We start from the raw sequence: 25,046 nt of genomic DNA, 5'->3' as shown, positions 1-25,046 counted from the left end.
CCTGCCCACGAGGACACAGATACACACTCAGCACAGCAGAGGTTCAGGTTTGCTGACCGGAGTTTTCTGACTTTGCTGTTTCTGTTTTATGTTTCTGGTTCTTTTCCTCTTGAAGAGGTCAGAAACATGCAGCTGAGTCTCAGCCCGCTGAACCTCTGACACAAACATGTTGAAAGATTAAAGGCTTGATGATGTGTAGGGAGGAAGTCTGGATATTTATACACTGATTCTGGATATCGACAATAATTCTGCCCGCTGGTCTCTCACAGCTGTGGTGCGACTTCGACAAGTCCACCACCTTCAGGAACCAGACGTACAACGAGTCGGCCTCCATCCCAGACATCTGCTTCTACCCAGAGGTACCGCCTAAATGAGTTGTCTGAATTTTTGCAGTCAGGTCCATCTGTTTTGGGGGTTTTTTTCCACTTCTGCGACAGCGGCAAAAACTGATGAATTAAACATCCGCGACATCTGCTCGCGCCCAGAGGGAGGTCTCTCCTCAGACAACGGCGACTGATGGAGCCATCAGAACGTCACGGAGAAAACTTCCATCATGTTATTTTGCTCACACAATATGCAGCTGATTGATGGACTCAATAAGGGAGAAACATGTTTATAGCTCCGAGCTGGAGCTGAGGCACGTATCGCTGAATGTATAAGTCACAGCCTTATTTCCTCCAGAGGGGAAGAAAGGCTCGTTTTTAGAGTTATTGACTTTTCTATCTGGGACAGAACCAGACTGGAATATTAGATCAGATGCACAAAACTCAAAGAATGCACAAGTCAAGACTTTAAGTGCAATAAAATGTCAAATATTCAATATAATGTTTATATTCTCTAAAGGGGCACTCCACCAACTTAACACTAGTTATTGTTAATACTAATCAACCAGAGAAATTAAATGATATTAATCTTTCCTTGTTTTTTCTCAGTATTTTGTGTTCACGGGCGTCCTGGCGATGGTGACGTGTGCCGTGTTCCTGCGGCTGAACTCGGTGTTGAAGCTGGCGGTGCTGCTGGTGATGATCGCCATCTACTCGCTGCTGACCGAAGCTTTCTACACCTCGCTGTTTGTTCGCTACGACACCGTGCACCACAACACAGAGTGAGTGTTCATACAGATCATATTCGACACAGTTATGAGCGTAATGTTTGCGTGTCTACGTAGCTCGTTCGGATGCTTACATACATTTGATAATTATATAGTAAACTTTATGTGTATAACACCTGTCTACACGGTTACAAAGTGCTTTACAGGAAAAAACAACATAAAAACACTGGCGTGGTCGTCCTTACCACTGATCTCAGAGAGCGCCTGCCAGGGGGGTCAGAGGATCCTTTATGTGATTTGGAGCGGGGCCATTTAATGTATAAAAGTGATCAATACAATTTAAAAAATCAATGCAGAATAAAACAGACAGCCAGTGTGAGTCAGCGAACAGAAGAGTCGTGTTCATATTTCTCTGAGCCTGTTAAAACTCACCGTCGATGCCCTTGGATGGTGAAGCCACGTGTGACTGATGAAGTGCTTTTAGATAATAAGATAAGACGAACGTTATTGATCCCACACTGACTAAATCTGCTTTGACAGTAGTTCATTGGATTTATTGTAAACGTCCAGGTAAATGTGTCGAGAATAAACTAAAGTGCTTTATGACCTGATGTTAAAAAGATCATTTCAGAGATTTTTGACTATAAAAGCAAAGATTGCTTCAGATGTTATGCTGAGTTTGGATCAGCCTTTGAGTCACGGAGACTTTGACATCCTTGAGGATGGCAAAGAAATTTTATATATAACAAAGAACATGTGTCAAAGTAAAGACAGGCGCCGCCTTAAAAGCACGTCAGAGAGCCACCTTGACCTTATTTCTGGACACTAATGTTGCAAATGTGAGAAAACTCATCTCACAGGTGTTGTCAGCTATTGCACAGTGACCTTTACAGTGAAGAAGTATGAAGGCACCTGGAGAATATAACCTGTTAATAAGAAAACAGAGTGCTATAAGCCCTGGAAGCAGAGGTTTCCATACAGAGTCAGATCGATTTCTTTAAAGTCATCTGGGACATGAGAGAGAAGGTCAAGATGAAAGACCTCAGAAGGAGAGGAACAAGGACTTAGTGGTATTTACACAGCAGAAAGTTCCCGACCCGAGTCGTTCATGAAAACAGTACTGTTTGATTTGTTAGTGATTAAGTCGAGTTTGTGAAGTGCTGTGTTGTGTTTTATTTCATTTGGATGTGAAAGACATCAAACTATATTTCACTGTCATAACTTTATGATCTGTGCTGAGTGAAGCTCTTAACTGACCTTAAAATACCAACATCTGTCTGAGCTGTAAATCCTCAGATCCTGCAGGACTTCTGGTTCTGCTCCAGGAGGTTTTTTTCTCTGCTGTGTTGAACAAACAAAGCAGGAAGTTTAGGCGAGAAAATATCAGTGTCATCTGTAAAACACTTGACTCTAAGACCACTTTCTCTCAGTTATTGGCCTCCGAGTTCATTTTCATGATATAAAATATTTTATTATAGTTTCATTTTAGACTTTTAGACTTCATTTTCTGTTTAATGCCAAATGGTTTTGTTTACACATCTTGCTTTTGTCAGATGATGTCTTTTGTGAAGCCATGTTTGTTTGGTTAACATGTAAAATCAGAGCATTGGTCAGAACTCCAGAAAATATAAACCGACACAATAAGATATATAATTTTAAAAAGTAAAGCACTGCATGCACATTTGTCACATTTAAAGCCAAAGCAAAACAAATAAAACGTGACATTTACTTGTTATTGCTCAACGACCTACAGTTTGCATCACTGAAACAACCAAAGAGTATCATGTGAATCAGTAACATCTTCTCTGTTGTCGCTCCAACAGAAACTTCCTGGGGACCAAAGAGACGTCTCTGCTCCTGATGGCCATGTTCCTCCTCGCTGTGTTTTATCACGGCCAGCAGGTAAGACTGCACGACCCTTGAGACTTGAACCATCAGTCAGTTCTCCAAACGCAACCAAGAAACTTATCGTCTGAATGTTAGCAGACCTTAACCACAGAAACCTTTATGAGTTGTTCTGGAAAGCACTGGCGAGTTATCTTGTTGTTGCTGTACGAGGACTTAAGACACATAATACTGTTTCTTTTAAGGAGATTTGAGTCGTGTCTGATGGTGTAGAGTTCGAACTGTATAATGAAATGTAGGAACCATGTGAGACAATCATACCAGCAGAGCTCTGCTCGACTATAAATAATGTGAAGATGTGGGTGGAAAAAATAGTGACTCTTTCCTTTAAATGTGTTTCTTTAGGTCCAGTTTTCAGTTTAATGTTGCTGTGCTTATAGTTTGGTTGGGGTTTGGTCTGGAAAATGTCCTGAAGTCTCGTTAAAAACATCCAGTGGTTTCACGCTGACACATGAGGAAGCCTGTCCTGAACAGTGGTGTCTGGCTTGACAGCGGACATAAATACGATTATCTCTTGACTCTTTTGAAGTAACCTTTAAAAATTTACAGTGTATACAAGAAATCACTACAAGCACAAGACTAAATCCAACAGTTTAAGATTATTAGCCTGCTTTACTTCATTTTGAGGTCATCAGTTTCCTTGAGTTTCCCCCCGGTCAGATTTCACAGTGTTCCTTGTCTTGGTATTGAAGGCAGAAATCCCAGAAATAGATTTCTTAAAAGCAAAAGTGTCTCTAAGTCTTGATACTGCTCCACGAGGTCTGCAGCTCCCACTGCGGATTGGGATAAACATCTAAAGTGACTCAAGATAAAGTAAAGAGAAGGGAAAACACACTTTGGCTGTACTGATCGTGAACAAGCTGTCATGAAGAGCTGCACAGAGATTCTGCTTTAAAGGGCCACAAGCCAACAGAAATGGTAATCAACCTTTCATTAACACTCAGCAGAAGCATTTCATCCATAATGATCAGCAGGAAACCCTCCTGTCAGCTGTTATTTCTGTGTAATATCGGACCTGAGTGACTCTTCTTCAGACAATGAAAACCAGAAACAAACCACTTTGTTCACACGTCTGATGCATTATACGAGGCATTGTGATAAAGATGCGCTCAGAGTCAGCAGCCTGGAGGAAACTGGTATCAGCGCGCTGCTTTCATGCTCTCTCTATGGAAACCTTTGATCACGCAATTCAGCGGCGCTGCGTCGGTCAGAGATGGAGGACACGCGGCCGTAATTGAAGGTCCTTTGTAGCCCCATAAATGTAGAAAGCAGCCGCATTTGAAGTCATCCAGTGGCATATTGATTTTCTCAGGGTCAGCTCCAGCACTTGTTTGGTAAAGCAGAGACAATGACAGTCACAGCGTGCAGCGAGCAACACTGAAAAGCTGCTTGCGTGAGAGAAAAGAGTGCATATAAAAGACCATTTACTCTTTGAAGGGAGGTCCAGCGTGCACAATGTGATCCAGCTTTCTGTTGAGTGTTAATGATTTGATGTGCCAGGTTTACAACACAGTGTGAACTCTGTCATGTCATCAACACTCTTTGTTGCAGTTTTTCATGCTCTCCAGAACATCAGTTTAATATTGAACGTATGTGTTAGGACCCATGTTTGTTTTGTTGTCGATATAATGACCTAATGTGTCTGTAGCAATACATTTCAGAGGAAAGACTCCAGATCAGCCTTAAACGTTGACTGTAAGGTTTTTAATTAAAGTCAGAAACCTCAGGATCAAACTGAAGTTGTATGAGCTAAAAAGTTTTAACAACAATTTAAAACTATTTGTCTACTTTACTTTACTACTTGGTAATCTTGAGGTTATGGTTGAGTTGATTTTAGTTAAAGTGAGATCACTTTGTCAGATTTTACATTCTGTGAGTAAATCAAATAACTGATTAGATATTAAATTTGTGTCACTACAGTGTTTGTCTTATACGCAAAGGAACAAGAGTAAACACTGAAACCTGCCACCGAGGGGCTGCAGGGCTGTTGTATCAACGACAGATTGTTATTCTGCATTTTGTTTGCACGCGTCCACAGACACAGAGATTATAGTCGGATCAATACCTGGATCCAACAGCGCTGATAAACTATGAACCAAGTTTCTGTCACTATTTCTCACCTGAAACCTTTTCAGACACGTATTTTTACGTCCTGTTCAGCTGTAACGAGAAACTGAAACTGAAAATAAATGTTTCGGTGAACTGTAGATTTTGAGCAAATGGTCTGAACACGTCGACTCAATTTAAAAAAATATTTGTGTCTGCTGCGGCCCAGCTATTTGGAGAAGGGCGATCTTTCCAGCGGTGAAATAACTTTAACTGTTAAACACGCAGTGTGTAACTTCTGCCACTAGGGGTCGATCAATCAAAACAAACCATAAGTAGCATGGAGTCATGGGAGCTGTGTTTAGTGTTCAACAACCGCCATCGCTGCTGTGAATGTGTCTGACTCAGTGACTCAGTGACTCAGTGACTCAGGCAGAAATGTTCGTTTTATTGACATTTGTTTCGTCTCGTTCGCCGACTTCCTTCCTACGAAACGATGCGATGACAGGAAACTAAATGAAACGTTACCTTGAATAAACTTGTGGATTTCTCTGATTTAATGCAAGTACACAACCCAACAGCATATAACCAAGGTCTGATCGTTTTTAGACGTTTTAATGCAGAAATTATATCTCTAATTGTATATTAGTCCGTCTGATCATGATGACGTGTCGACACACTCCTCCTTGTACCGCAGAGAACAACAGCATCTCGTAATCATCTCAAACAATAATCACAATTCTCACGTTTTTTCAGAAGGAGATGATGTTTGCTGCTCGGAGCAAAGATCCGACAGAAACATGTAGCGTCGAAGTAAAAACAGAGGAAAACATATCACCGAACTAAACGCTGGAATAATGAAGCAGCTCCATCATTTGGTTTCTGGAAGGAGAACAAGGTTATTCACTCCTTTGTAGCTGAAACTCGGCAGCGTCTCTTTTGTGGAGAAACACACAGAGGGAGTAAAAACATTAGTTAGAGCTCCTTTCAGAGGAGACATTTAAGTGATTTGATTGTGTCGGGAAGAAGAGCCAATTAGAGCGGCGAGATGGAGGAGAATCTTTTCTTCTTCTCTCTTTCATTACAAGAATCTCATTCAGTGTGGTGCTTGTTAAATGTGAGCGTTACGTATGATGTCTTCACAATAACACACAAAACAACCTCTGCCAGCATTTTAAATTATGTGTAAGGATACAACACATTATGTGAGCCTGGAAAAAAGTCATCTGAGGGATGATTACGGGGGATGACGACTCCTTAAGTGTGTTATTGTGCATTTAACTACAGTATAAGTAATAGAGATGATTTATTGATTGAAGCAGTTTTTTGACACATTAGCTTTCTTCAGAGGAAACTGAGCTGCAGATAATAAACTGATGACAGCAGAGCACTGAAGCCAGATGAGGTTGTCCTTCATGAGCACAGCTTCCTGTCAGAGCAGTAATTACATTATCAAACACTGTGAACATCAAGCTTTTCATTACAAGGCCGCAAACAAGACTCTTATTTTGAAATAATGTCATAACTGAACAACAAAACAGTTCATTCTTCATTTTGTTCCATCGGTTTGTTTATCGATGCGCCACATATACGTTATGGTTGAGCTGAGGCAACTACATTAGTTAGAGTCATGTTCAGATAGTTTTACTGCTTTTCTGTCATCCACTCACATCCTCTGAGGTGTAACGACAAATAACATCAGGAAAAAAACACGTGGTTAGGGTCAGAAAAACATCGTGGATTGGCTTAAAATATACGTTCTGGTTGCACGATCAGGGATGAAGACGGTCCAACTTCTGGTGAAAAATAGTCAATTAGGGTCGCCAATGAAATGCCTGGAAATATCAGCAGGTGTCCTTAAAAATATCCAGTGGTGAGACTCGAACTGCGGTCGGCTGTTTCACAGCCTTGTTGACTGTTATAAGGTAATAATCTTGAAAATGTATATTATGCTGCTTTTCCACAAAATTAGCCGATCTTGACCCCATTCCCTCTTCCAGCAGCCCATCAGTGTTTTTTATCCGAAGCGTTACGTTGTACGTCACTGACGTCACCTTTCACGTCACGAATGGGCTTCACCCGGGTCTTACGTTTAGATGAAGCCGGGCCGAGGTGATAAAAACCCGTGTCTACCACAGAGTCAACTGACCCGGGTGTAAATGCAGAGTTCACACATTCCCATTGCACACAAAAGCCTGATCTCAGCGGGTTTAAGTGGGATTTTTGACCAGAGGAAAATGTGTATTAGATAAAAAATGTCCAAAGTAACCGGTGAGCTCAGCTGTCGGGAGCCAAAAGTACAACGGATAACTGGACAAGTAGAAAGTCTGTGTTAGCTCTTAGTTGCTCTCCACATTTGTACTAATATGAACATTTCTTCCAGACTTTTCATTTTGTCTAAATCTTCTCTGTGTTGATATGCTCACATATTTTAACCCTTGTAGAGCTGAACATTATTCTACAGTAAACCTGGTTACAGTGTGTGAGGTTAACGCCTGAGCGACTCGTTATTTCACCGGCCACCATCTCATTATCCCGCCGCCTAACCAGCCCCGCAGGCTTTGCCTACTTAATTAGAAAAACAGAAATGAGATTGAAGTTTTGTACTCACTCATATGATTAAAGGACTAATTGATACCAGGATTAATCACAAAACTGTTTTCACCAATCGCCAGAGAGAGACGCTTAAATCCTCACAGGCTTATCTGCCTGCCCCCAAAATTAATTTTCAATATCAGGGATTTTTCTCCCCCCACCTTCTCCTACAAAACTGAACTGTTCTGACTTCTGTTTGGCTCTAATGTATTCAAATGACTTTACATTAATTGTGCATTCAGAAAAGCAATTTGCGTTGCCTGTTGAAATCCTTTTGCTGCACTTCAGATTGATCGCACGCTCTTCTGTTCCATAATTGATCCAACCTATAACGGACTTTTTAATTAAACCACGGCTCGGCCCTTTCCATCATTTAAATGATATAAACAACTACTCTCCACTCTTTGGTTCAATTTATAAGTAATTAACAAAGTCTAAGGCCTTTCTGGAGAAGAGTGAGGCTCCAGAAGTCGCAGCAAATGTTTGGAGAAAATGGAAAATAATAGAGAATAGTTATTAGTTTCTGTGGAAAGTAATCTCCAGTCTCTGTATCAGGCAGCGTTAGCAGGGTCAGGAGGAGTGTCTGGATGAATAATGCAGATGTTGAACTCCAGCAGACTTACAGGTTTGTTTTGAGAAGAAAATATCTTCAAGCTCCTCAAAGTATTTCTCTGTGACATCAATTATTTATAAGAATCAATCAAAGTTAAAGTTCTGAGTTTTAACACTCAAAAAGTTCAGCTAAACTGCTTCTTCAGGACGTGTTTCAGCTGCCCGGCAACAAAAGCTGGAAAACACAAAGTAATTAGAGCCACAACAGTCCCTGAAAGAAAGAACAGTTTCGGTCTGTACCCGGATGTAAAGTGACTGCTGGAGTCCACTGAAGACGACCAGGCGACATAATCAAACGTTGTCATTTCACGTCTCTGCAAACCACAGAAACGTTCAGATTTATACGCGTTATAGGAACCAAAAAGACATTTTTACAATCCATGTCACATGTTTATGAGCAGACTGCCGTGTAAAGAGGTGGAGGGGATGGTGGTGGTGTTACAGGGCTGCCAGGTGTGAAACCACTGGATATTTTTAATGAGACGTCAGGAAATTTTGCAGCCATGTTCATGGTAACAAAATCAGGTGTTTATGTAACAAGTCGTTAAGACAGAAACTGAGACGTTCTTTTTAGAGATGGTGCAACATGTTGCAGCAATGTTGTGTTTGTGGCGACAGAACTGGATATTTCTGAGGAGGTGTCAGGACATATTCATAAGTATTTTTGAGGTGACAAAAAACAGATATTTTTAACGAGGTGTCAGGACATTTTCCATGTATGTCTGTGGCAACAAAACCAGATATTTCAAGCCAAAATCTGATCTTTTCCAACCCTAACCAAGTGTTTTATGTGCCTGAACCTCACCAGACCAGAAGCACAGCATTGTCACATAAATTTGAATTGATTAGGTTGAGGATGATCGGCTGTCGGCACAGTAATACGACCTTGAAAAAGACTGAACTGAGTGAAGAGTCAGAAGATGTGATGATCGTGTCATGCTGAGGACACGTTACTGACTTTATCTGTCGTGTTTGTGTTCCTTCCATCTTCAGCTGGAGTACACGGCCCGGCTCGACTTCCTGTGGCGCGTCCAGGCCAAAGAGGAGATCAACGAGATGAAGGAGCTGCGAGAACACAATGAGAACATGCTGAGGAACATCCTGCCCAGCCACGTGGCCCGACACTTCCTGGAGAAGGACCGGGACAACGAGGTCTGCACAAAACCAACACACACCTCTGAATCTTTCAGAATAAATACTCAGTTTGATTTATGGGAATTCTGAGACTGAGTTCCTTCAAAATGCAAAAAAAAACACAAAATTCACATTGTCCCTTTTGCTGTTGTACTGAATATATTTCAGTTGTGGACAAAAACGAGACATTTGAGGACGCCGTCTTTGGCTTTGGGAAACACTGATTGACATTTTATAGACCAAACGACTAATCGATTAATCAGGGAAATAATCAACAGTTTAATCAACAATGAAAACCATCGTTTGGTGCAGTTTATGCAGACGATCTAAAACACTTTATTTGGAGGTGAAGCTCACCTGAAGTGTTGATAATGATCCTTCATTGCACAGAAAACTGAGTTATCACAAAGACAGGGAGGTGCAGGTGGTTAGGGTGAAACAGGAAGTGGTTCTGTTGGTCAAAAGTGTCGTTAACCTTTGATTTCTCTTCCAAATAAGTTTGTTTCCAACTTTCTCTGTAGGAATGTCGCTGCATTCCCAGATCTCAGTTTGATCAAAATGATGGTTAAAAGCACAGCCGCTGATACGAACCACGATGAATATTTTCAGTAAACCAGTAACTGAAATCTAAACACAACAGTGGCTGTGAAGTATTCAGCTGCATGTTTCACCTCATTTTTCATCACAAACCTGCTCCGAAATTAGTCCTCTGCTTTCATTATAATTTGCTCCCTGAGCCCTGGTGTTCCAGCCGGCGAAGAAAAGAAAAGGCTCGGTAATCGCTTTTCAAACAACTGTACAGAGAGAGGAGGGAGGCAGGAGGGAGGCAGGAGGGAGGGGGGGGCTGTTCATTCAGCTGTGCATTTGATTTGATTTTAATAACATGTTGTCAGTCAGCGGCAGAGAACACACTGAGTCGTCTCTCCGTCGCAGCGGTGACTCAGCTGCCCCGACTCTGCAGAGAGTCAAACTTTGCAAAGTTTGTCTCTTTTGTTCACCTTATCTCCGCTGCCCTTTCCCTTTTGTCCTTTATAACGAGAGCAGAGCAGCTCTATTCAAGGGACATTAAGAGTCTGAAATGGGAAAACACACACATGTACACACAAAGCTGACGGTTTCTGTGTGTGTTTGAGGATGTTTCAGCCCATTAATGTTGAATTTCATGAACTTTACATCACCTGTTTTTCAGATGATAACAGAGTGATTGTGTTTGTTTCAGTTTGTTGGATAAAGTTGAGGCGACCCAGTGTGCAAACATAAATGTTTCTGCATATGTTGAAACTTTACATTTGTGTTGTGACAAAGCTGTGTTTAGATTTCAAACAAATCCTTGGAAAGGTTCAGGGAAAGATCATGTTTTAGCTTATAATACCTGGATGGAAAATGTCCCGACATCTCATCAAAAACGTGAATGGAAATATTGAAACCTCTCGTCAAAAACACCGGGTGTCGTTGCCACAAACACAAATGGAAACGTCCTGGCATCTTGTCAAAAACACCAAAACGTCTCATCAAAAATATCCAATTTTGTCGCCATAAAAATGGCTGCAAAATGTCCCGACATCTCGTTGTTGTTAAAGGTCTGGTTAGGGTTAGGAAAAGTTTGTGTTTTGTTGCCACACGGCTGGAAAATGTCAAGACGTCCGTAACGATCTGACAGAAATCAACATGAAAGATGTGATAACTGTGTTGAATCGAACGAAGACAAAGATTATAAGTAAAATATTTTGCATATTTCTTTGGTTTAATGTAGGCAGAAAAAGTTGACGAGAAAACAGCGTCTCTCTTTCCTTCTTTAACATTTCATTCTGCTGCCGTCTCAACCGACCCGATAATGACTGGTGGTTCTGGTCGGCAGAGCGGACAGCTATCGCACGCCGGAGTCAAATCGCCGTATTGTCCTCGACGGCTCCGTCAGCATCGACTCCTCCAATCTTCCGTTTCCTCCCGAGCAGAAGGCGAGTGGCCGATGAATTATGAATGTCAGGAGAGGAGCGCTGATATCATTCTGCTGCCGTGTCTGCTCCTAATTAAAAAGGGCGTGATTAAAAATGCATCCATTAGGATAGGTTGGGTCCTAATCACTCCTTACATTATTAATCAGGCTGTTGATTGTTCCGCGATTTAGATACTGGAGAACCGGGTCGTTAATGGGCTGACGAGGTGTTGATGATGTTCTGAATTAATCAGGCGTCAGAAAGCTGAGTGTCATTTATATCAACGTTTTCATTTTAAAGCTTAATTAGTATTCAGTTTGCAGGTTTCAGCGCCTTGCTCAAGGACACTTGAGCAGCACTTTCAGCAGCTGGAGGTTCAGATAGCGAAAAGCAGAAAAATTAGGTTTATTTGAAGTTGCACCAGTTAGTCTTTTTCAGCAAATTTACCATTATGTTTTCAGCAAGCCAGAGACCACTGTTGGAGTCTGCGTTTCAACATTTGTCTGCATGAAAACACTGGATATTTTTGATGCGACATCAGGATATTTTCAGCCACGTTTGTGAAAACAAAACCGAGTATTTTGACAAGACGTTGGGTCTTCAATCCAGTTTTTAACCCCAAAAGTTACAAAGTAATCTCTGAGCTCTCCTCCCGTCGGTAAACGGCTCCGGATCAGAACAGAATCTGATGAGTTTCCGGGTGTTTATTCCTCCAGAAGGTCTGGATCTGCACCGACTCTCCTCTGAAACTTGCCAAACCACAGCAATTCTAAAATGTTTTTCCAACTTTACGTCTTGAGGACTTATTGAACAATAAATGAGTTTATAAATGATTCACTGTCACCAGATATCAAATCTATGATGAGGAGCTCTGATGGTGGAACGACACATTACTAACACACCTCCACACACGTGTCACCTCTATACATCTCTGCCGTGTAGAAAACATCTCCATAAGTACGTTAAAAGGCTTCATTTGCAGGATGAAACCTGCGCTGACACTGACTGACGTGCTCCTGAAGAGACCAACAAATTCAATTAGTTCGACTTTCACCAACTTTGACTTTCAAGCTTTGACATTTGACTGAGCTCATTAAGTGTGTATGGTGTCAGTGAGGATGTCACAGTGGAGTCAGAGGGTTATTTTCATAAGTGCGTAATTACATTAAAAAGGCAAGCAGCATACAGAGAGCGAGGGAGAAGGAGAGGAGGGAGGGAGGGAGGGAGAAGCCCGACTCCTTAATTATTAAAATGAAATGTTGAACTCTGGCTGGACACCATGTTTATCAGCCAATTATTCAAATATTTCCATAATGACGTGATGAATTGCTCCATGTGACATTAGTATGTGAGGACAAGCTGCTTCATGTCAACAGGCCTGCTGTGCTGCTCGGTCATGTGTCCACACTGCCCCCCGGTGGTGAGGCAGTGTAGTGCAGCTGCATAACCCTGCTGCTGCCTGTGCTGAAGTGTCACAGTGTTGAGCCGACACATCTAGAGACATCATAAAGCAAGCGTTGACATTAAGTGTAACTTTAAGGCTTAATTATTATTTTTCTATGGATTTTATGTGATATAGATTATTGTTTGATTTTCTCTGGATTGACCTGGATTAAAATCAAATGATCCAACTAAAGAATGAAAATCTTCCGAAAAACAAATTGATTGATTTATATATTTTATTTTGAAAAGAAAACAAATAGTCAAATAAAAACTTCAGAAAAAACATGTTGTAAGATTGTATATGAATGTTTTTTGGGTTTTTTTTTTTTTTGCATTTCTATCATGAAAAATGTGACGGTACATGTTCAATCCTTCCTCACAGGAGCTGTACTCGCAGTCCTACGACGCCGTGGGCGTGATGTTTGCATCCATCCCGGGCTTCGCCGACTTCTATTCCCAGACCGAGATGAACAACCAGGGAGTGGAGTGCCTGAGGCTGCTCAACGAAATTATCGCTGACTTTGACGAGGTGAGACTGCAGCTGAAGTGCACCCGCTTCAACTTTCAGACGTCGTCTCAGACGTCCTCCATTTTTAAATTAAAGCATCCATCTTCTTCCCCAGAACACTTCAGAACAGATTAATGCAGAGGCAGAAAACAACAGCTCACGTCTGCAGGCGATCAGATGGCATTTATCTCAGGCAGAAGACACTAAACACTCAGCATACCAAATATGATGAGCACCTTCCTTCATGAACTACAGTACTGAGATGAATCCAGGTTTAAGTTTACTGCCAGTGTACAGAAGCTGTGTGGTAGCAGGAATGGTTCGACCGTGGTTTGTCTTTTCAGGATTCCTCCAGAAAGATGCCCAAAAAGTTTTGTTTTTTTTAAGGTGAATGTGGATTTTTTTCACAAGCTGGAACACCAGCATGTTTGATAGTTTCATGTTTGTCCTGTCGAGGTTTGACGTCTCATTCTCATAGACGTACGGGACTAAAACTAAAAGACTAAAAACACGACAAAGACACACTGCTTCTATTCTTAATGTTTTTTTTTATTAACTAAATTATCAGTGTGTAGTTATGTGTGTCAAGGTCACGATACACAGCAGCAAACACTTCAATCATCCCAGAAAAAGAAACGCAAAATTCAGTCCTTTAAATGATGTAACTGTAGTTGAACTAAAGTTTTATTTCACGCTTCAAGAAGACAACATCACACTCCTTCAGAGGCAAATTAAATCTAGATCCACTATTCTCTAGTACGAGTACTGCTGGTGGCACATGAGCTCCCTCTAGTGGTAAGCGGAGGAATCCCAGATACATTTTTAGAAAATTAAAGAAGTTACATAATTAAAAAATGTTCAGTTTAATGAAAAACTGCAGAATTTGGAATCAGAGAACTTAAACTGAAATGTAATTTACGTTCATGCGTGCATACGTCATCTGTGATTAGTTACGGACTAAACTTAAACTGTGATGATAAGATAGTAAGCGGAGGAAACACTGAAACTGAAGCTGACGACAGTAAACCGAACATGTGACTTGTGGCACCGCTGAGGCGTCAGCAGAACCTGCTAACGTTAGCAACAAACGGTGCAGAACAGTTAGCCTACGCTGTCGTGTTTCAGTGTCAGTCGTAATGGTTGTACGTGAGCCTCATGTTTTCTGAGGTGGGACATGGTGTAAAATGTCTTGGCCGGGGGGCAATGTGAATGATATAACTCCAATATTATTAATATTCCTTCTTTTCTTTCTTGATGAAAGACTGAAACACAAGGCAGCACAACAATGAATACAGCAGAATCATCACACTCACGTGTTTTGTTCAGATAGGAGGACTTACGAGGGTTTGAGCATCCATCCCTCTTTAACTTCCTGCAGTGGAAAACTTCCTGACCAGTCTGGCACTTCTGCATTATTTAGGTCAGGATTGAAGTTTAAATTCAATTCAAAATCTTCAAATTAATTCATCACTTTTCTGGAAAAATATCCCCGGCCTGTTTTGTTTTTACTCACACTGCTTAAACAGAAATGTTTCACTTTAAAAGTAAAAAAAAAAAGTGAAATAAGCAGAAGAAAGAGCTTCAGGTTGAGCAGCAGCGAGCGCACATGACGCATCGTGGTTCCCTGTGGACGCACTGAAGTCTGGAGGAGCTCGTGTTCCTGACGGAGCCTCCGAAGTGAGTTTTTGACAGAACATATCAAAGTCTCCTGATCAGAGCAGAGTAGGACGGACAGACAGACCGACCAGCTGAGCGCTCGGCTGCCTCGGGCCACTTTCCTCACTTTACACACTTTTTCCTCAAACATGAAGAACACACGTCTCTTCTTTCCATCAGGGAACTCGTCTCTCGAGACGCAGTCAGATGGCAGTGAGTCATGATAAGCAGAGGAAAAGTTGAGAATGGCTTTTCTTTTTCTTTTTTTACTTCGATAAGTTTGGTGCAAATAACATTTTGGTGTTTTTCAGACAAAAGGGTGAAAAGGACAAAAAAAAAAAGATTAATAAATGACTGAAACTTTACATTTTGTCTCAGAACATTTGCAGGGACAGAAAAAGTTACTCTCTCTGAATCTCTGTGTCACAGCTGCTCGGTGAGGATCGTTTCCAGGACATCGAGAAGATCAAGACCATCGGCAGCACCTACATGGCCGTCTCTGGTCTGTCGCCTGAAAAACAGGTGAGATCCTCCAGGTTTCATTTAAACTTTAACACGCCCTGATGACTCACCGCTTTATCTGCATGCTGACCTGCAGGACTGTGAGCGTGAAGGAGGGAATGAATGTGGACCTTATCTGGAAGACTCAGGGTGTGATGGTGGGTTTTTGTTGAACCTGAACTGTTGTTTTGGGGTTAGTGTGAAGCAGATCCGGTTTGGCTTTAACATCGTGGATTTCTACCTGCTGACTGGGTTGATTGCAGTAGATTCTGGTACAGGATGTGGAGAGCAGCTTGGGGCATTCACCTCACAGCCAATCAGGGTGTGACGACGCCTTTTTGTGAAGGCTTAAGAGAGGAGGGGAACCGTGTCAGTCTGATTCTGTCCTGGACTGACTGCAGACGTCATCCTCACAGACTGTCAGCCAGAATCTATCATCTGGATTTCTTTGCCGTCTTATTGGGGGAAGTTTTAAGCGTTCAACTGACCTGTGCGACAGTCAAAAGTCACTGTTCAACTGAGTTGCCTGCATCTTGGCTGTGCTCGGTGCTCTTTGAGAACGGCTCGCTTTACAACAGCCTGCAGGTTTCTTTTATCATCACTGAACCCCCGACACCAGAGCCCCTTTACAGCCTCTGATTGTTTCCATTTCATTTCTTTAGGCAAACTTTGAAGGCTTGTACAAGGAAGTAATACATTTACAATACAGATCATGTGGTCACATCTTGGTTATAAAGGCCAAAGATGATGTGTCATGTATTTTGAAGGGCCAGAGTTTGTTTTTTTAGTTTTTACTGTGAGAGTTTTTCTCACTAATTGTCTGCGAGCCTCATGAAATTGTTTTCATTTATTCTTTCTGTTGCTGGTCTGAAAAGTTTGTTTTTTCTAATCTGATAAGTCAAAGGCTGCACGCTGGTTCATCTTCCCCACTCACACTTCCAACCATCTTCAAGAACAACACAGTGATTTACAATTAACAACAGACTTTCAATGAAAAGGCAGAAAAACTGAGTGATAGTTTTATTTCCAACCGAATCACCAAAATAAATGTTAATGTGCGTTTCTGCAAAGCATGGATCTGTTGAAACTTAATTTCAATGTTATGTTGTGACAACGCTGTGCTTAGGTTCTGATTAGGTTAGAGTTGGGGTTTGGTTTGGTCTTGTCAAAAATATCCGGTGCTTTCACGCTTACAAATGTTGAAATGCAACGTACAAATTTGAATGTATCTGTGGTTTGCATCGACATAAAATGCCAATTTTTTTTGTGTGTGTGTTGTCAGTAAAAAAAATTGCATACAACCTAAAACTGCTCATTTATCTTGTATTTTGGGTTGCTGGTTGCTTTATAATTTGTTAAATTGACAGAATGAGTTTTACAGCGTTTGTGCTGAAGAGGACACCATGCATGTGGGGTGGAGACGGTTAAAAAGGTGTTGATCAAAGACAAAAATGTGTGAATGTGCAGAAAGTTGGTAAAAATGAACCTGGACCTCAGACCTCTCTAATGCATCATTTATTTTGGTGAATCACAAAGCAGCTGAACTTTTCATGAAATGACATTTTCAGAAATCAGAGCCGGACAGTTTGATGCTCAGTGCTGCAGACACTCAGAGGCATAGAGGGTTATACCCGGCCCTCCTGCTAAGCCTCGTTAAGCCTCTGCACTTGACCTGTGTGACGCTCTGATGAAGAGGCATAAATCCACAGGAAGCTGACGTCACACCAGAGGTGACCTCATGAATAAAACAAGTGAGAAAGACTCAATAAATCTAGTAGCAGTATGAGACGCTGTAGCTGAAGTCAAAAAGTCAGTAAACGTACCTGAAGATGCAGAATCCTCCGTCATACAGCACTTGAGACTGCCACGTCTCTGATACATCAACACTCTTCGATGACAGTTTAATCTGAAGCGCTGCCCTCCGGCTCGTCCTGACGTTCGGCTGACTCACACTCTCCCTCTTCTTCTCTCCCCCTCTGCCTCCCACAGCAATGTGAAGATAAATGGGGTCACCTGTGTGCGTTGGCCGACTTCGCCATCGCCCTCAACGAGAGCATCCAGGAGATCAACAAGCACTCCTTCAACAACTTTGAGCTGAGGATCGGTAAGAGCAGCGCGTCACTCAGGGAAAGATTCAGTCTTTTGTACCTTTTTTCATGTTGTTTTTGTTCCTGACTTTGGATTACATCTCCTCTTCCAGCTGTCTTCTGTTGCAAGTAACAATTAGAGTATCGTCATTACTGATCAATTCATCATTTTCTTTGACATTTCAGTTCGGCTGATCCCCTGCCTAGTAAACAAAATGAACTCAAAAAATGTCAAGAAAGCAAATATTTTTACACCTGTTTTCCTTATTTAACAGAAAAAAATACAACCGTACACGTCTGACTTCAAGTTTCCCTCTTTTACTGAACTAAGACGACCTTAATCGCCTCGTTAGGTTTGGTTTGTCTTTCCATAATCACCTCTGGTTTGGTCCAAATAAATCCTTAAGTCAGAGTAAGATGTGAAAATATTCCGTCTCTTCACCCGCTGCTGATGCCCGACTCTCTAACTGATCCCCTGTGTGTCTGTGGCAGGTATGGCCCACGGCTCGGTGGTGGCGGGTGTGATCGGTGCCAAGAAGCCTCAGTACGACATCTGGGGGAAGACGGTGAACCTGGCCAGCCGGATGGACAGCACGGGCGTCAGCGGCAAGATCCAGGTCCCGGAGGACACCTACCTGATCCTGAAGGAGCGCGGCTTCGCCTTCGAGTACCGCGGAGAGATCTACGTGAAGGGCATCAGCGAGCAGGAGGGCAAGATCCGAACGCACTTCTTGCTGGGCCGCGTGCAGCCCAACCCGCTCATCATGCAGCCGCGCAAAATCACCGGCCAGTACTCGCTGGCGGCCGTGGTGCTCGGCCTGGTGCAGTCGCTCAACAGGCAGAAGCAAAAGCAGATCCTGAACGAGAACAACAACTCGGGCATCATGAAGGGCCACCACCACTACAACCGGAGGACGTTGTTAGCGCCCGGTGGCTCCGAGGTGGGAGGGGGGCATCACACGGAGGCGGCTGATAAGACTGAGCTGTCCTGAAGAGCAGACCGGAGCTTCAGTTCCACACAGATCTGTCAGAGGCCGAGCTGCTCTTCAGGCTGAAGCGATCCCAGTGGTTGAGTTAAAGTTCAGTGGGAGCAGCTGAAGAGCACTGAGTGACATTCAGCAGAGACGGGGGGGCAGGTGAAAGCTTGGCTTCAAGACGCTCATGTCTCCGATTTTATTTTTTTTCTTTCAGGTCATTGTGATGTGTGTGTGATTACTGACGGGTGTTTCCCCAGCTGGAGGAACAACAGACCAATCAGAGCTTTGTAGGCAGGATTAATAACAGGGACGTCGTGTTTCTGCAGCAGAGCCAGAATCACCTCCAAACAGAAATGACAAAAGTGAGGTTAAGACGAATTCACCTTCTGTGTCGGCTGATAATCGAGGACAAAATGAAATCCATTATTTGGTTATTATAAGTTTAAACCTTCTGACTTTGAGTTGTTCTCAGATACTCTCAAACATCACTGCAGCTCAACGTAGAGAAAGGTGTTATGGGCTGTAGAGGCAAAACTCCCAGATCCCAAGAGTTAGGGTCCATTTCACGAAAGCAGTTTCTGAGAAAACACATTATGAATCTGACAGCGCTCTTTTATGCTCATGCATGAGTTGTGAAGTGTTTATGATCAGTGGAGCCTCAAAGCTGAGTGTTTAAAATGAAAAAGAAGAAATACTGACAGACCTCCTGACAGTGAGTCTCGCCCTGTCACGATCACTGTTTATATACTGTCCCAGAAATAAATCTGAACTATATTATTGTGTAGTATCGTAGGGCGGTCGGCGGTGCAGTGGTTAGCGCTGTTGCCTCAGCAGGAAGGTGCTGGGTTCGAGACCCGGCTGGGGTCTGCGTGGGTTCTCTCCGGCTTCCTCCTACAGTCCAAAGACTTAATCACTGACTCTAAATTGCCCATAGGTGTGAATGTGAGTGTGAATTTGTCCCTATAGCAGCCCTGCGATGACCCGGCGACTCGTCCAGGGTGTTACCCCGCCGCTCGCCCAGTGTCAGCTGACACACAACCAGCTAACATGGTCACACTATTACCAGTGTTCACACTGATCTACAGGTGGCAGTAAAGGCACCAAGAGACACAGCAAGCCAGTTAGCATCCATGGACGCAGAGAGCGCAGGGTTCAAGCTTTCAGAAATGGTGGAGGTGAGGGAGGAGATACAACAAGTTTGTTCGTGTTTTGGTGAGAAACACTGAATGTAAACTGAAACTTTGTTGTTCGTTTACAAGAAAACTCCACAGGGCAGCTTCACTCCTCCGGCCGGGTGACGGCAGGACGTCTGGATCAGCTCGCTACGTATTCATGTTGGATGAGTTGGCTTGTGAGCAGCCTGAACATGAAGCAGTCTCACGTTATGAGGTTTATTAGCAGGTTAGCCCAGCTGAGCTAACACATGGCTTTCAAGGTAACCTAGTGACCTTTCAACATCTTGAATGTGGCATAAGAATGACTGAAGTCGGTCAGTGAAGTCACTTTTCCAGGTTTGTCAAAATGTTCTTCAAAAGTGTCTCTGGCTCCTCCCACTCAGGTCTAACTCAACCAATGAGGTCACGTCTGCCTCCTGAAAAAGCTCTGCTTCTGATGAGTGTTGAAGAACTGAAACTCCACTTGTTACTGAAGGAGGAGGAGGAGGAGGAGGAGGAGGAGGAGGAGGAGGTGTTGGGGTAGGGAGGGAGGGACTGGACTGGACAGGACCGCTGCGTTCTGTTTTCATCCACCCTCATCTGTTCGATGTCTGTTCGACCGATCCCCTCGGACTGTCCGACGTTCCTCCTGTCGTTTCCACTTCCCCTTTTTATGTCGCCCGCCCGGCCACCGACCCGCCCCAAACCCAGAAACCCCGTCCCGCTCTGACCCTCGCCCGGTGTCGATGTTTCTTTTTTGTATTTCTTTTATATATGAGAACACAATAAAGGGGTCTAATTTTTTATATAAGCCACGTGTCCGGTTGCCTTTATTTTGTCTTTAATGATATAATTTCTACCAAATATAGTTAATTCCTGAATATTATGTTCTTTTAGCATATTAGGATATTCTGGGATCGATTCATCAGTCGATGTTTACTGTTTACAGTTTACTGGGGATTCAATAATGATACATTAGCCAGAGCATCTTATCATATCAGGCACATATCATCAGCGTATATGCTTATACTGATATCAGTATCAGAAATACTGTATTGGTCCATCCCACATTTATTGATATACTGATAGTGATATATTGATAATAATGCCTGACCAATATATTCATGCATGTTTGGGGATTCGACATCGTTAACTGAGCTTGAGTTTCAGCTGCTGCAGTTAATTTCCATCAAAAACTGTGAATCTTTGTCATTCTTCAGGACTTTTCAAGGGTTTTCCAGGATTCCTGAGCACCCTGTCACCTCTTTTTTAATACATTAAATAAAAAGATCAAAATGAAAACAGAAAACTTCTCATCAGGCCGCTGAGCTTCCTGTTCTTTGCACTTCGCTGCAGAGAAACTAAAAATCCGAGCTGTGAGAGCTTCATGTTTGACTGCAGTGTAAAACCAGCGGCTCTCATTTCCACACCGGAGGAAGAACTCCGTCTTCTTCTCCATCTTCTTGAAAAAGGTTTTGATGAATCACATCGTCAGACGAGCGTGGAGAGGAGGAGGGGACGCGAATGAAACCAGACACCGGCTGGATGATCCCGCACCATCTGGACTCTGAGTGACTGAGCTGATGGTTGATGATCAGTGTCAGACCCGATCATCTGTACTGTTCAGCTGCAGACACAGTTGTCTGTAACTTTTTTTAAATTGCAAACATTGTGTTTAATTGATCCGTCAAACAGTTTGGATGGTCTCCTTTCATTTGACGGCTCTCTGCAGGTCTTATAAAGGTTTTGTCACATAAGAACATGCCTGCACACTCTTTAGTTCAACTGGTGCCAAAGTGAAAGAAGAGTGAACGTTTGGGTCTGAATAACACCAGAACAACTTATGGATCATCTCGACAGGCTGCCATGCAAACAGCCGTCAGGTGGCGAGAGGGAGATGGTGTTTAAATATACAGACAATACATGCAAATACAAAAATAGGGAAATAGAAATATCAAAGTGATGCTCCTCATAAATACATCATGCAAATATTAACAAAGAGACCTTCTCTCTGTCTGTGAAGTCTGGACTTTAACAGATGCATTTTATCTGACTTAGATAAAATGAATATGACTCAGTTAATTCCAGGTTTCTGTGGGTTTTTAACCTCTGATGATCAGCACGAACGAGAAAAAGACGCAGAAGAAAGAAAACTGTTAAAAGACGAAGATTCAATCGCACTTTTATTGAATCTGAAACATGTTGGTGTCCAGATTAAAACACTGTAGAGAGTCAGACCTCAGTTATTCTCATTATTCTGATAAACCTGCAAACACAATGAATTAATAGGAGAACATCCCCTTTGTTAACCTGATATCCTTCCTCTCCTGGTGTCAGAGTGGTTGAATATGTGAGTCCAGTTTACCAGACTGAGCTGTGACGGTCAGAACCATCAGCTGCCTAACTGTGCTGTGTACTGATGAATCAGCAGACAGATTAGCCTTTTCCTCTCAGTCCTCCGTCAGTTTCATGGTGGATCTATAATATTCTCTACAACTATAAAGTCTCAACTCTGCTATATTGTAGCCTGTGTACTTTACAGAGTGGTGTCACCTGTGTCATTAAAGTGACAAGTAGCAACATGTAGTGGAGAGGATCAGAGACTCACTGCTGCCTGCAGTGTTCCTGATGATATGATGTGTTTATGATCAACGACAGACTTGACTTTACTTTGGTGCCATGTGAGGCGATTTTACTTTACTGAGCAGCTTCCATTTGATGACAGTTGACAGTTTTAGGTCATTTGCAAGTTCAGTTAGCTCAAATAATAAATCAACTAATACATTATTATCTATTATTATTATAGATTAAGCTACCCAGCAGGACAGTGAGTGTAGCTGCTGTAGCAACTCCTCCACCAGAGACACCTTAATGCCTCACTCATCAGAATCCAGTGTGAATATTAGTTTTGTATAAAGAGTACTTTTACTTTATGTTGATGCTAATACTTGAGTACTTTTACTTAAAATGAAAGATCTGAGTACTTCTTCCAGTACTAGAGAGAACAGACAGGAAACTGTTAATGACGGTGTTATAGAGACCAAACCTCTCGCAATGCGAACAAACCTCCACTAGATGGCAGAAGACGCTCAGTCAGAGCCTGACGAGGGTCTCTGCTGTGATGGATGGAGGAAGACTTCATCCCATCTGTTGTCATGGTGCTGTGACTGAGGGATCGGACCTGAGAGCATCCGGAGGAAATGTTTTCTGACAAAAGGTGACACAGACAGTCGGACTCTGTCAGAAAATACATGATGAAAAACACTTTAATGTAAAGAGAAGACAGTTTTAACTTTTATTAACCACACATGTAAAATAAGCACAAACATTACAACCTGTACCTGCTGTCACACTGCCACACTGTCACACTGTCACACTGTCACACTGTTAAACTGAGTGTTTTGTTTGCTAACAAATCATTTTTTAAGACCGTGAAGGTTTCAGCTTCTGATATCGAGTTATGTAGCAGATATTTATTTAACTGGGACAGAATAAACACGTTTGTCTTTTTCAAAAAGACCAAAGAAATAAACCTCGATGATAAACTGTTCAGCATTCAGGTCTTAAATGCGTTTGTGTCTTTTTTATCTACATTATTACATTTTTAAATGTTGTTTCTAATGATCAGTCTTACACCTCGTCATACTTGTATTCACATGTTTTATGTTCCTTTTGTGATAAATCAAAATCACTCTTGTCATATTTTATTGTGATATATCAAATCCATCAGTCAGTCTGACGTTTGCACCAGAGGTCTGATGAACCTGATGAACTGTAGATTTGGGCGGCACATATGTACTTGCAGACCGACGAGGTGACATCAGATGACGCTCAAACATGGCGGACGCAGCTAAACATCGGGTTGATGGTAAGAAACTGTTTGTATCGTCTCCTTTGCTCTTCCTCGTTACTGAAATGGAAACCATCGTGGACGTGTTGTTGTAATGATCTGAGCGATAACCTCTTCTTGGCGTCCTTGTTGCTCCGACATTTAACCAAACTTTACACACACCACGCTGGGCTCAAGTCTTCACCTGGTGTTATTTGATTTTGGATTTAATTGTGCATTCAGCAGGTGGCGTCCAGTCAGCTCGTGAAACTGCTTCATGATCGAGGTCAGTGAGAGCGGTCTGGTCTAAAACAGCCGAAGGTTCATCCTCAGATTTCTCTTCCACCTGTTTTCCTCCATGTTTTCTCTTCTCGGCTGACTTCCCCTCAGGAGAGAGTACACGCCCATGTTTATTCTTTTTAAAGTCAATTTCAGACCGACACAGAATTTCTACCAGATACATAATATCCAATGAATTTGATGTATTGTCATTTTTAATGTGTTGAAAGTTGCAGAAGATCACTGCTTTAAATTTCCTCCCACTCCTCTTGTCTGCCTCATGCAGGCGTCTCTGAATGGAGACATCACGGATGAACAAATCAGTAAATGAAAGTGAAAACGACTCGGAGAGCATCCGGTCACCACGACGGTGACAAACACAAACGTTGTGCGTCCGGGAAGGATTGATTGCGTTTCTCTGGTTTCCCTCCCTCGTATGGATTTTCTGTTAGACGTGAAGGAGGAAGAAGAAGAGGAGGAAACAACGGGAGGAGAGGCAGGGATGTGGAGAATGGCGTTGCCATGGCGACCATTGGCATGTTGGGGGTGCAGTGTGTGTGTGTGTGTGTGTGTGTGTGTGTGTGTGTGTGTGTGTGTGTGTGTGTGTGTGTGTTAGCAGATCAAGTTTTTCAGATTTCAGAGCTGAGAGAATAATTCTGCTTCACGCAGCCTCACCATTTTAAAAATAAATCCAAACCATCAGAAAAACAAGAGATCAGTGTTTTTCACAAAGCTGCTCAACAGGTGAAGAGTTTAATCCAGAACAGGATCAGATGTAACTGCTGCACGATAAGAGGCCATTTTCCTTCCTCCTGCTGCAGCCCCACAGGTGTTTCCTCTCATGGATAATTAGATCTCAGCTCAGGTTGAAGCCGGCTGGAGCTGCGCTGCGATTACATGATGTCGCCAAACTGCACGGACCAATAAGAAGGACGAGGCTGCTGCTTCTCTAAACAGCTGCGACACATGTAATCATGGGATCAGAGCTCAAGCACAGATTTACACGTCCACATTCTGAGAGAGCACCGAGTATTAACGAGTTAAATGACTTTAAAGAAACATTTTCTGAGTGCAACACAACTGGTGAATACAAATCTCAGGTTTCTGTAACAATTTGTTTGCTGGACTCACGGCGAGCTAGCGTACAGTAACGTCTGGCTGTGACACGCTGCGGGCTGAACCTCTGTCCACATGGGCTGACTTTACACAGCCAAACATCAAGAAAGTGCAACAACTCAAGATGTATGACTTAGTGAGCCAGCTAATATTACCAGTGTGGACTGAGCGGGTCAGCCTGTGTGGTTACTGTACTAACAGAACCACGATGCTTCC

General features: G+C 42.6%; 1 protein-coding gene across 1 annotated transcript in view; it reads left to right on the top strand.

The window, feature by feature from the left end:
- The window catches only part of adcy8 (adenylate cyclase 8 (brain)), a 76,765-nt gene extending 58,298 nt beyond the window's left edge, over window positions 1–18,467 (top strand). The window contains exons 11-18 of the mRNA XM_073491251.1: window positions 270–359; window positions 933–1,105; window positions 2,875–2,953; window positions 9,203–9,361; window positions 13,106–13,252; window positions 15,317–15,409; window positions 17,378–17,492; window positions 17,968–18,467. Coding sequence (XP_073347352.1) covers window positions 270–359; window positions 933–1,105; window positions 2,875–2,953; window positions 9,203–9,361; window positions 13,106–13,252; window positions 15,317–15,409; window positions 17,378–17,492; window positions 17,968–18,467 — 1,356 coding nt within the window. The remainder of the gene's footprint in view (window positions 1–269; window positions 360–932; window positions 1,106–2,874; window positions 2,954–9,202; window positions 9,362–13,105; window positions 13,253–15,316; window positions 15,410–17,377; window positions 17,493–17,967) is intronic.
- The last annotated feature ends 6,579 nt before the right edge of the window (window positions 18,468–25,046 follow it).

This window comes from Pagrus major, chromosome 21, assembly GCF_040436345.1.
Source record: "Pagrus major chromosome 21, Pma_NU_1.0".
NCBI lineage: Eukaryota > Metazoa > Chordata > Actinopteri > Spariformes > Sparidae > Pagrus > Pagrus major.
This window is presented reverse-complemented; position numbering and strand designations above follow the sequence as displayed.